Source organism: Cyprinodon variegatus, unplaced genomic scaffold (genome assembly GCF_000732505.1).
Source record: "Cyprinodon variegatus isolate N-32 unplaced genomic scaffold, C_variegatus-1.0 Scaffold700, whole genome shotgun sequence".
In the NCBI taxonomy this organism is placed as follows: domain Eukaryota; kingdom Metazoa; phylum Chordata; class Actinopteri; order Cyprinodontiformes; family Cyprinodontidae; genus Cyprinodon; species Cyprinodon variegatus.
In genome coordinates, this window is record NW_015151153.1 from 201199 (window position 1) to 214865 (window position 13667).

The window sequence follows — 13667 nt, forward strand, 5'->3', positions numbered from 1 at the left end:
TATATATATATATATATATATATATATATATATATATATATATATAAAAATAAATAAAAAAATACACTAAAATCCTGCGCCATGTCCCAAATTCCTCGTTTTCCGGCCACATTTTCCTGACATTCTCTTGCTTTTTCTCCAACTCTGCTTCTTTTCCGCATTTACGGCTTTCAGATCAACTGGAAGCAGTTCCGCACAATTATATCGCGATATCATATATCTGACGAAATAGTTTCTATTAACTTTTTTTTTTTTTAAAGAAGTCATTTTAAATGTCATGATAATCACATTTATTCCATTCTTATGTGAACTAAGGCCTTTATTTAAGAAATAATAATTTAATGACTTAATGATTTTTTAATGACCCTCAAAATCCCTCCTTTAGATTATTTTTATAAAACAGCAAAAATAAAAAATGGTCCCAATATTGACACCTGTGGAACACCCATGCTTATCCGTCATCTTTAGACACAAATACCATCCCGGTTAGGTAGCTGCAAACCAGTTCAACACAGGGTCACTAAGGTCTGCATGTAGCACACTTTAAACTATTTTATTGGTATTTTTTTTTTCTTTTTTGTGTTTTCTAGAAAAAAGTAGTTATGTTTTTAGCTAAAACATAAAACATTAAGAATATTGCACTGAGTTTATATTATTTTAGAGAGACAAAGTACATTTCCTCTCGGTAAACACACGATTTAATGAGTAATCTCTGGAAAGCGACGCCCTCTTGTCCTCGATTAGGGTTCATTTCCACTCAATCGGAAGTCTTCTCCAGCAGTGTGAAATGAAAACAGGAGCATCCAAACTGCTGCACCAATTTTAAGCACATGCAGTCAGATTGGTGCCTGCTGAGACCCCCCCCCCCCCCCCCCCGCTCCAAAGTCATCCATGGACTTAGATCCAGCTGCCCACTTAAAGGAGCATCTTAACAGCATCCTACAGTTTAGATCCTCTAACCGGGAGGCAAGAAGTAGACCTGTCTGAAGGAAAGCATTATCTAACAGTCACAGCAGTCCCCCCAACCCCCCACAGAGCTTCATCATTACTGCACACAGCTTCTGTGGACACATACTGTACATAAATGCATACTTCAGATGGTGAATAAGGCAGCAGAGTCTACATATGGGTTTAATCAGCACAGAAGAAAAGAAAGTTTCCCCCCCTCGAGGGTCCAGGAGTTTGAGGCACAGCGCTGAACCGTATAAGTTGTACCTCAACAATGATGTTTCCCATGTGTCACTGGGGCCAGTGTTTTAATACCGAGCATACACAAGGGTTTTGTTGTCATTTGAAAGACTACTCAGTGTCTGCGTGCGAGTACGTAACACTTAAGCTTCAAAGAGCCGCTGGTATCGCTCAATGACTTCCACTCCGATGTCACTTTAAGCTGCCATTCCTGCAAACATGCCGCAAAAGGACGACTTTAAAACACTTTAAACTGAAACAGTTCCCGACCGTCAAGCTGCCTTGTTAATATTCAACCAGTCAAATATGCGGCTTAATGATGTGGAGCAGCAATGTCTTTCAGCAGCACTGACAGGACATCCCTCCTCTCTTACTGTTTAAACATCAGGCTCTGCTAAGGGGAGCAGAAAACGCTTTGTTGAGCAGCTGGATCATCTTCGTCACTGTCTGCTTTGGCTTTTTCCCCCCTCTACCCACACAGAGGCCCGTCGCTGCGTAGGATGGATTTGCCCTTTACCTCAGCCTGTGTGAGGGAGACAAAAGCATGCTGATTGATGATATGTAAGCTCTTCTCTTCATCTGGCCATCTGAGACGCGTGGTGCTCGCAGTGTGAGCATCGGCGTGCGTTGCTCACACAAGCCCAGGGGTGTCAGCAGGTGGGTCCAAACAGAAAAGCAGACTAAATCTGCTGACAAATTACTGATATTTTTCACAAGTGTTTTTTTTTTTTTTTTTTCTAAATGGAGCTGGCTTTCATTGTTTTGTTAAAGAACTGTGTTGAGAGATGTGTTTGAACTCACACAATGAAGACGTCTTTCTATAGACCAACATCTCTGTCTCTCAACTTCCTTCATTCTGTCCTTTTAATTAATGTTATCAATATTAATGTGATAAAACCGCCACCTTAACATGACGGAGGGGTATCAGTGCCTGGATTATCCCGAGGCTATATTTTTGGGGGTTTAAATGGCCATAGTACGGTCACCCAAGACAAAGAGTGGTTCAAAAAGCCCCCATAAAGACTAATAACTCATGTAAATGAGTTATTAGTCTTAGAACTCTGGATGTTGCCGGGCTGTCACAGTTGACACGCCTCTTCAACATCGCCTGGAGGTCGGACTGGGGTAGTTTTCCTGCCTAAGACGGGGGAACAGAGAGTATGTTCCAATTATACCTACTCAGCCTCACTGGAAAGGCCTATGCCAGGGTGTTGGAGAGGAGAGTCCGGCTGATAGTCAAGCCTTGGCTTCAGGAGGAGCAGTCTTCTTTCTGTCCTGGCCTTGGAACAGTGTACCAGCTCTACACTCTGCAGGGTTCTCGCAGGGTGCTTGGCAATTTGCCCACCCAGTACATTTATGTTTTGTGGGAGTCTGGGACATGTACTTGTGGCTGTCCGATCTCTGTACAAGCTTAGCAGGGGCCACATTGCTGCCACTGGATTAGACCTGTTCTTGATTTATGTTGGACTCTGACAGGACTGCATTTATTGGTTCTTGTTGGAGGAGAGTTCTTGTCCTCAGTGGATCAGTACAAGTACCTTGGGGTCCTGTTCATGAATGACATGAAGACAGAGCTGAGCACAGAGGCAAAGCTCTCGATTTATGTTCCTAACCTCACCTATGTTCATGACCAAAAGAACGAGATCTTAGATGTCAATGACTCGAAGGCAATCCCTCATACTAAGCATGCTTGTAGCAACAGTGGAGAGGAAAAACTAATTTTAACAGGTAGAAACCTCCAGCAGAACCAGGCTCAGTGTGAGCGGCCATCTGCTGAGGCTGACTGGGGTTCAAGGAGACAGAAGCAGAGATACAAAAAGCAACTGTAAAAGGCGGCCCCTTCCAGGAAACACACAGCCAGGCACATGAGCTTGGAGCCAGCTCCCATGTCAGAGGATGAAGAGAGCACATCCAGCCAGTCACAGTCAGAGAAACAGGACTACACTGGAAAACAGGCAGATCTCCAGCATCTATAAACAAAGGTGCTGATGGCAGGAGCACAGCTGATATCTGAGATTTCTCTCCAGGATGGAGTCACAGCCAAACAGGTGAACATAAAAGGATTCTCGGTACGAGGCAAAAATACAGGGAGGACTCTTTAGTTGCTGAGAAGATTAGAGTTGAACAAGAAACGATTTGTGACATGGTGTGGACAAAATATCATAAGTTCAGGACACAACTTCTGCAGCTTTTATACTCTATGCAGCACCTCCAGTTATACCCAGTATTCTGGACGGCTCCAGGTGGGTGTACACAGCAGAAACTGCAAGCTTACAACACCAAACTACACGAGGAAGTAGTAAATGCAGTTATTTTCGACTTCTTCAAAGCCTCTTTGAGTAATTTTTCTCAGAGAGGTTTTAACAATTGTTGATGGTGTTTATATTTATTGGCTGAATCATAGACATTTCTAGAAGTGTTTATTTTTTCCAACCTTTGCCTGTAGGAGCTGTCGCTCTTCCACCAGGCTTCTCCATGATGTTGTCACACATCTTCCAAGGTGCGCAGTAGTGAAATTCTGTCTATGTAGTCGCAGTGCGAAGTGTGGAAGCTAACGTAATTACGTAAATTACGTAATTTGGCATCATGGCCATGAGGTTGCGAGACTAAACCCTCTCCTCCAACTTTATTCCTCAGAATACCACAAAGTTCAGGATCAGGGTTCAGGGAAATTATTGGAAACTTTATTAGAAGTCTTTTTTATTGTTATTGATCATTTAAATATAACGATGTATACGGAGACTGATTTACACGGAGTGACGCCTTACATGTGTAATTTAAACTGATTAACTACCTCATTGTGTAATACAGCGGGCTGCAAACACTGTGTTAGATTTTAATTGCTGAGATAATTTGTCATTTTATCGTTTTTATGAAACTTAAAAGGAGGACAAAGATAGATCGTTCAGATATTATTGAAAAAAAATCTGGGGTTTTTATCTTTACGTCATAAACGCAGCAAACGGTTCCATAAAGTAAGGAATCAGGAACATTGAAGAAAAATTATTGCCTCAGTCTTCTATTTTTAAAGACTTTTGAATATAAAAATAATATATAGATATTCTTCCTTCATCCTAACAGTAAAATAACTACTTTGTGTTGATCTATCACACAAAATCCCCAAAATGCAATAAAGTCTGTAGCTGGAATGTGAAAATATTGTGTAAAGGTTCCTCTTAACAAAACATCAGAGTACAGAGCGCTAATGTACTTTGAAGAATGAGCAGCGCTGCGGGTCGGAAACTAAACACCGACAACTTTGCATTTCAGCTGTTTGCTTAGAGTTTAATCCCTGCTGGACAGTAAAATAACTTATTAATCATTCTGCTGTACATTATCAAAGCCCATGTGTCTGAGAGCAGATTAAGCCAAAGAAAATCAGTGACCGGGGGGGTGAGGAGCTGCAGATAGAGCGACATGGAGGAGGAAAGGGGTTGAGTTTAAGGGTGTTAAACTTCATGGAGTCCCACAGGGTGAGGATACAAGGAAGAGGATGTGAATGAAGGTAATAGAAAATGTAAGAGCAGAGGTCAGAGAAGTTATGGCTGAAGTTGGGCTTTTTTTTCCAGCGAGCTCCTCAGGAGGCAGAGCGCTGCTATAAACATAAAGCATGACCACTTCAACAATAAAGCAGAGCTGCTAAGGTTCAGCAGGCTTTGGCTTTCGCTCCTTTTTCCTCCGTGCTACAAAGTCCTTTAACGCATATCCGCCCCCCCCAACAAAGAGGTAGAATGTTTCACAGTTCTCCTAATCATAGGATCCTGATCCTATTTAACAAGAGTCTAAATAAAGCTATCCAGATTTACTTTTCCATGGACCAACGACTGGATGTGATTATGCTGTTATATGATCAGACCCCAGCTAACAGAGGGTTTCCCTTAAGGGGGGAAGCCCTGGGGATTTAGACAGTGGTGTTTATATCTCACCGCGTTTAAATATAGCTGTGGGGCAACAAACCTGTGTTTGTCAACAACTCCCAGGGTTTCCTTGTGGCTCTTGCCCTTAATGAGCCTACCAGGGTTCCCCCTTCTCATTAGCAACCGAGTCAGCTTTTCTCCGTCGCCTTGTTGTGGTGTGAAGTGGAGGGGCTCAGGTTACACCCCCCCCAAATACAATCCCCTGCTCTCAGCCCATACAAAATGACTAAATTAAAGGAAGTTTTTTTTTTTCTTGAAATAAGTGGGGGCTCCCCCTTATTTGCTAATAAGAGTAGAAATTTTCATTCTTAAAATAAGAAGAAAAACATTTATGAATCTTTTTTTTTTCCCCAGTGCAGTAAATAGATTTTATCTCATCAAGAAGCCAAAATACTCACCTCTTTATTGTATTAGCTTAATTACCTGCTCAACCTCAGGTAAATGCATTAAAATAAAGAACTTGTTTGTAATTTTTAGATACATTTTTGCATCATAATCACTTTTCTTTCATTTTTTTTTTAAATGATGTAAATTGCAGGCTTTGGCTGCTTATATTCAGTTAGAGAGAAGAAAATCTTGATTTAAATGAGCTTCCTATTGTTAGCTGTCACACTGGCTCCATCTGCTGGACAGAAAATGTATAACATTCCAAAAGTTATGGTAAAAAGAAGAAATTCAGTGACTTGAAGCAGGCAGATCCAGGTATACCTGGCCCAGTAGAGGAGGAAGTCTTTACAAAAAAACAGACAGAAATAAATGAAGGACTAAATTATATAAAACTGCTTAAAAAATAAGTTTTATATCATTAAAATTACAATTAATTATTATATATACAATTTTATATAATTAAAGTCGTAGGGAAATCATATTTAAATGTTGAATCATTCTGGTTTAATCATGTATGTGTGTAAAATTTATAAAAATTTCTATAAAAAAAAAAATCCTGTCTTAAAAATCTGTGTTTTTTTCTTCATTATCTTATGCAGGCCAGTTAGTTATACGTCTCTCTGAACACCTAAATTCGGCCAATCATATATCAACATCATCTTTCAATCAAATTCTTTTGGTCATAGCATCTTGATTCACATGTCGCAGCTAATATACGCAGTGGTTGAAATAAGAATCTTCGCAGAGTAATGGTGAACTTTATAGGCGTATAGTTGGAGAGCCAATTGTTGGCTGTTTCTAAATTCACTAGAACCCGAGTACGGACTCGTGTTCTCGCTAAGTATGTTCTTGAGAAGAACACAGTAAAGTGTGGACTCTGGGAGAACGGGAGCATGCAGGATAAACATGGGTCCATTGGAACAGAAGCGAACTGATGACATCACCCCCTGCTCGGCTCATCTGGAGCTGCATTTCACCTCCTGTTATTAATAGTCTCTAGATAATAATGAATTTGTACCTTTTTCATTTATTGGGGGAATAATAATGATTACAGTCGGATAAACACAAATCAAATGAACATTTTTACCAAATAAAACAGTAAACTCTCCATCACAGCCAGCGGTCCTTCACACACGGCTATGCAGAGAGAGGGCTGCTGCAGACGGGCTACAATTAGCCCTGGCTGCCGTTAGCCTCAGAGGTCCGCTGGTTGCCCCAGTCCTCTCAACATCTGAACTTTTTTTTTTTTTTATTACGCATTAAAATCGGTAAATGGGCCATATAGTGACGCTTAAAAGTATAATGTTCTCGCCTCTATTGATCTTAAAACACAGGTGTCAAACTGGTTCCAGAAAGGGCCGTGTGGCTGCAGGTTTTCTTTCCAACCAAACAACAGCACAACAGACTCCATTCATATCATCAAGTCATCATGTTCAGATTGGACTCCCTTGATGAGTTGACTGGAATCTGGTGTTCTATTGCTTGGTTGGAAAGAAAACCTGCAGCCACACAGCCCTTTCTGGAACCAGTTTGACACCCCTGTCTTAAAACATACTTTTATTGAACAACAGCAACAGAAAAGAGAACTTTTATCTTAATACTCTGAGCTCTGTGGATGCTCCACTGAAAGGAGACGGAGGAGACTCATCCACGACCTCCGACACTAAACTCTCCTCCTCTTGCATGTTTCCTCTGTCCATAGCGTTCCTTGACAGTGTCATTTCTAAGTCACCAATTTAGTGCTACTTGGTCCCAATGGAATTTCCCATTGGGAACCTACTAGCACTAAGTTGCTAACTGGTTAGCAAGATGCTTCCGACAAACTGGCAACAACCAAACTTGCTTGTGAACCTTCCACTACAACAATCCCGCCCCCTTGATAAACGACCAATCACATTCACTTTATTCACTAGTGTAAAGTCGGACACCACTCGGGAGAATTCGGAAATACAACGTTTGGAACAGCCGCTTCCCTATGACTTTAAGTCCTTCATTTATTTCTGTATGTATTTTTAATTATGGCAGGATTGGTCCTCCATATGGTACCGCATTTGGATCATCATAAATCAGATGGGCTGTAGATTGAGATAATAACACTGAGTGGTGGGACTCTTACCTGAGCAGAGAGAAAACGCTGTAGGAGTTCCTGACTGAGCATTGGTCCACCTGAAGCAGGCTGTAATTCTTCCGCTCTGATGGATCCTGAAACAGACACATCTTTAGCGCTGAAGCTTCTATTTCCAAATACAACCATTAGGAGACTCTGTTTCTTAACTAAAAGAAAAAAAAAGACCAAAGGTAATACCTTGTGATCAAAGTCAGCTGCATAGTAGCCATCATTCAGTCCAAATATGATCTCATTTGGGTATCTGGATCGAATCTGTGGGCAGAGCGGGATGGTAGAGGCTGAATATGGGGACCAGGTCGGAGAGAACAAAGTACAAGAGACATCTGGATGTGCATGAAACTGAGTTATCTGTTTATGAGCTCTGAACGCAGCCCCACTGCAAAGGAACAGCAGAACCGTAAGCTTCCTCTGAAGTATCATGAGACTGATCGGCCTCTCATTCGATGCACCAAACTCACAACAGACATCGTTTAATGATTAGCTTCATTCAGATTTAGCACTAGAGCGCAGAATTACAAAATCGATTATATTTCACATTAAAACTTCATGATGGATGTAAAACGCATTTGGAAGATCAAACAATAATCTAAGCTTCCCACACTTGAGAAAAACAATCAAATAACTTCAATTACTTCAGCAATTTCCTTAAGGCCTTGAATAATAGAAAGCAGGGAGCTAAACTCATCTGCTCACATATAGGAGGATCAGATTTATTGCGGCGTAAAATGAGAAAGGAATGCAGAGATGCAGGATTTACTACAGCGCAGAGTTTACAGTACGGGAAAATCTGCAAGGAATGTAGGATTTACTACGGTGGAAGACTTAGGATTTGCAACCTTCTTTCTAAGAATCCAGCGTAAATTAAAAGGTAACCAAACGACCTGTAGATCATTTAAACCTGATACAGAGCGAAGCTTCCAGTGGGTTTGTTGAGGCAGTGGAGAGCAGCAGGTAGCAGGCACCTTTCTGTGGGGTTAGGAACACTTTTCAAACGTACTGACAGTGAAAACAGCTCATCTCTGGTTCCGCACATGTTAGAGTTTAAACTCTGCTTAAAAGGGCTACAATTTCTCAACGTAACGGAATAATACGATCTGAAGACGATCCAGAAGCAGCGTGGCACGGCCCTGCATGGACATAATTTAAGAGAGCTTCTTTTATTTAAAAAAATTAAATATATGGGCATCCCCTCCGCTGGGCTAGGGAGGAAAGCTAGGATCCGGACTGAAAGTGGGCGATTGTTTGAAGCCAGAGTGAATGATTGTAGGCTGGGGCAGCTGTGAACCTGCACATCTGGGCAAGGAGGAATGACTTCAACACATTTATGTATTTAGAGAACAGATATTTCAAATCTCGACGTGGAAAGAGTTTTAGTTTTAGTTAAAATAGAAAACTATGAACATAACGGTCATCATCTTATGGAGTCTAGATTAGATTCATATCTAAAGCTATGAGTTGCAAGAGGTTAACAACACAGAAGATTATTAGGAGGTGGAACAAAAAGAAAAAATAATAATAATTTTAAAAAAATCACATCGAGCTCAAATTTTAGAATTAAAAATAAAAGATTAAACCTGATGGATCTAAAGTGTATATATATATTTTTGCCCTTTTAAGCTAATGGCTCTAAAGCAAAGGTCAAAGACCCCCAGATTCCTGTTATTACATTTACATTCATTTTTGCCATTAAAATATCCATATTTGGTCTTGCCTGTATAACACTATTGGCTTGAAATGTTGATTTTCAAAGTACCATAATTTTCGGACTATTAGCTGCACCTAAATATAAGCCGCAAAAGCTAAATTGCATGATTTGTACATATACAAGCCGTACCGGACTATAGGCCGCAGGTTTTTTATGTTTAATATCCGTCTTTCTCGCTGTCGTTCTGTGTCGTACCACTCGCGGTAGAAGTCTGCTTCCGGAGGACCTCCGCATTCCCGCTTTGCTTCAACACTTGTGTGTTAAAGCAAATGTGACGTCAACATGGTGGATGGTAAAATCCATAGATTTAGGTATTACCCTAGTGGCCGTTAGCTGTAAAAGTTCATAGATAAGCCGCAAGGTCGAAAAATGGGGAAAAAGTCGCGGCTTATAGTCCGAAAATTACGGTATTTCACTGAGCACCCTCTAACGGGATTAATCCCCCACTGCTCGCTGGGTGGCGCACAATGGCAGCCCACTGCTCCCCAAGGGGATGGGTTAAATGCTGAGGTAAATTTCTCCAATGTGAGATCAATAAAGTACAATTATATTATTATTATTATTATTGATAAAGAGACAGAATAAAGACCCCTTGCTCTGTTCTTTCCAGGGGGGAAGGCAGGTTAGCAACAAAGTCTTTAACCTTTATTGCCAAAATATTTGACATTAGATCAGTTAGCAATGACAAAGATTTGACCAGTTCAGTGGATTTTTTTTTTTTTTTATGACTATGATCTTGATGGCTGAGAATCTTTACCAGCGTACTTTAAAAATCAACGTTTCAAGCCAATAGTGTTATTGAAATCCAGGACAAGAGCTTATTTCCTGTGGAACAAAAAAAATATGGATATTTTGATGGTAAAAATTAATGTCAATGTATTAAAGCTACAGTGTGTAACTTTTAGCGACATCTAGCGGTCAGACTGCAGACTGCAGCAACATGAACATTTCCCCCCCCACCGCTTGGGCATCAGACAGAGAAACAAAGACAATACAGAAGGAACAGAAATTTAACAAGGAAGTTTGTTGAAATGAATCTGGAGTAAATCTGAAGGAGGACAAAGCCAACATGAAGAGGACGATGGAGTAGTCAAATTAAAAACTACGATTAACCTGTGGTCAGCAGGCAAACCTACTGTGCATCTCCTTGTTTCTACCTTCCTCATGATATAACATTGTGGTGGCAGTGTCATGCTGTGGGGTCCTTTACTTCTACAACAGGAATCTGAAACTTTTACGGCCCAATGAGCTGTTTAAGCACCAGCTCCTGTTGCATGAGGTGGAGCCGCAGGACCTGCAGGACACTTTGGAGAAGTTTTATAGAATCTGAAAGACTTTTCTGATGGTTTATACAAAGAATTTCAATTATTCTAACCTAAAGTCCATTTCACACGGCAAGAGATTCATGCAGATGTTTGCCTCATCTTTAATGATAACTCCTGATACAAGGAGTCTCTGGGGACCGATCATTAGGGAAGATCATCCTGCCAAGTGTGGAGACGCTGCATGTAAGTCGTGATCTAAGCTTCTCTAAGACAATGAAAACTGAGCATGAATGGATATAAAAGGTTAACACTCCCCTAGGTCTGCGTGAAAAGCCAGGAAAAAGTTTTTTTGTTACAAAGAAAAGTAAGAGTGCTCCAATAGCCCCACTTAAATATTTAGTAACTGGATTGTCTATAAAACGGTTATAATTGCTTCTACTTTAACAAAAGATTCAAAACTTGCAGGCAAAAAATGTTGGATTTTTTTGTTCTGCTATTTGCAGTTTTTACCTCCTAAATAAAAACACGCAGAAGGGAAAGGAGAGGGTTGCACATCTGTCCATGAAAGCTAGTAGCAGCTTTAATACCGTAGTAGAACATCCAAGGTCATAAACCTGGAAGCTAAACATGAACATCCCTCTGCTTAGTATAGAGCGGAGGTCTTCAACAGGGGGTCCTGTTGAAGACCTCCTACCTAACACAATTTCATACAATATATATAGTTAGGGGGTCCCCGCTCCATCTGGCCATCAGTTTGAGGTCCTTGGCCTGGAAAACATTGAAGACTCCCAGCAAAGTGCCCAGCTCTAATACCTCCAAAGACTATCAGATGTAATGGGGGAAAATGTGAGCTCTCAAAGTATTTATTCAGGGGCATGGAATAAAAAAGTCTGAAGCGTTGCAGTACTAAACTATACATCATTCTCTGTTTTAGTTATGCAAAACTGTGTTGTTTTCAGCAAACCTTAACAATCTTCGTATGTGGTCATAATTTAAAAATCATTATCTTCACAGTTTCCTGCCATATTATCTATGACCTTGCCTTCGTAAACAACCAGATGGAAATAAGACAAGAAAAGGTTAAAGACTTAAGAGCAGCAACTAGGAATATAAACAAATATTAACTTATAACTGTCGGTTAATGGTTTATTAGATTAAAGAATTTTCCATCTGATTAATTGATAACGTCCAATTAAAAGAAAAGCTTTGTGTTGTTGTATTACCGTTATCCACTAGAGGGCGCCATTATAACAGCCTCACTGTTATTAACAAGAAAGTAAAGCAGGCTGGAGGGAAGCAAGCTAAAGCAGAAAACATGAATGGATCCAGATTCTGATCAGGGATTATTTACATTATTATTTGTTAAATGGAGACAAAGATGCTGAATTAACTTTATGAGGTTAACCGAGGCAAAACGTTTGTAACATGATAGAATGAGACAAAGCTAGCAACAATAACGGTAGATTGAGAGGTTTTTAGTGATTTAACACACTTTGTGGTTCTGGTTTTACCATTCCTCTGAGAATAACTAGAACAATCCGTTAGCTTACAATAAAAAACGGAGAATTATATCCTTGTTAACATTCATCCATCCATTTTCAGCCACGCTTACCCCTGCTGGGGTCACAAGGGGATCTGGTGCCTATCTCCAGCTGTCTATGGCAAGAGGGGCCCACCCTGGACAGATCGCCAGAGAGAACATGCAAAGTCCATGCAGAAAGACCCCGGGCCGGGAATCGAACCCTTAACCTTCTTGCTGCAAGGCAGCAGTGCAACAAACTGCACCACCCTAGTTAGCATCCACTAGATTTCAATGAAATAAATTTCATAAAGCAACATACCCTGTCTTTAAATTATACTCTTACATCTCTGTACATTGGATATTCTAAGTGTTTCAATATAAGCTCAATAGGATCATGATTTGTTGAATATTTAATAATGTGCATTTGTGCAAAACATTTCTGTTTATTCAGTCAGTATTTAATACAGCTACAACAATATGTATTTCATATATAATGATGTACTATTTTTTTTAAGTTAGCATATGTACAAAATAAAAATACAAATAGCCCTTCATGTTATGCATTTCTTTTATACGAGATAAATGATTGGTAGAGTGATACGATCAACGGTTGCTGACCTGCTGTCCCGTGTATCTGAGGCCATCCAGGTTGACCTTCCATTCAATGAGGAGCTGGTACTGTTCTTCCTGTCCGCCCCATATCCTCACCACAAAGCAAGACACCGACGTATCCAGGAGGTCTGGAAGCATACCAAAGTCCAGGCTCCGCCAGGTCGGGTTCTAGGAAGACATAAAAACACACACCTCAACTCTGGCACCAAATGACACAAGAATCCAGGGCCGAATAAAATCAACCAGGGTCATATCAGGTGTAAGAACTCGGTCTAAATGTCTCACTCTAACCTACATCTGAGCTACAGTGAGGAAAATAAATCACATATTGTGAATTCTGGATTATTTTTTTGAGATTATGTCTCTCACAGTGAACATCCACCTACGATGACAATTTCAGACGCCTCCATTAATTCTAAGAGGAAGAACTTTTAAAATAGCAGGATGTTCAAATACTTATTTTCTTCACTTTGCATGGTAAAGAATTAAATAAAAACAGCCAAACAAGGTGTAAAATGGAGCTCATGATTTTCTTTTTTTTTTTTATTGAATTTCTCCATTATATGACCCAAAATACCAACATTTCTACTCGGGTGTGTTATGGGTTGATGGTGAATATTTTTCTTCAGACCAAACAGGGAGAAAACTCCCTGCCTCTCTGGGACATTTTAAGGACAGAAGGTTTAAAAAGCAAAGAAACAAAAACCAGAGACAAGAGAATAGAAAATGAAGAAAACAGACCGTCATCCACTCATCTACCAAAAACTCAGAGCCTCGGAAAGTTTATATCACACTCAGTTCTGCTGTTAACTCAGCTTAATATGTTTTTATCCGTCTTTAACCCTTTGATGCCTGTAGTTGCTAATAAGCAACAAACCATTTGTATAAGGCCCCGTCCACACCAAGTCAAAACGAACACGAAACGCTAATATTTTCCAGAACG

General features: G+C 40.2%; 1 protein-coding gene across 1 annotated transcript in view; it reads right to left on the bottom strand.

Moving 5' to 3' along the window:
* uvrag (UV radiation resistance associated) overlaps nucleotides 1-13667 on the bottom strand; it is a 173284-nt gene that overhangs the window by 145536 nt on the left and 14081 nt on the right. Inside the window, exons 4-6 of the mRNA XM_015394627.1 lie at nucleotides 12731-12892; nucleotides 7798-7872; nucleotides 7609-7694 (exon numbers count right to left, since the gene is read on the bottom strand). Of these exons, the coding sequence (XP_015250113.1) occupies nucleotides 7609-7694; nucleotides 7798-7872; nucleotides 12731-12892 (323 nt within the window). The remainder of the gene's footprint in view (nucleotides 1-7608; nucleotides 7695-7797; nucleotides 7873-12730; nucleotides 12893-13667) is intronic.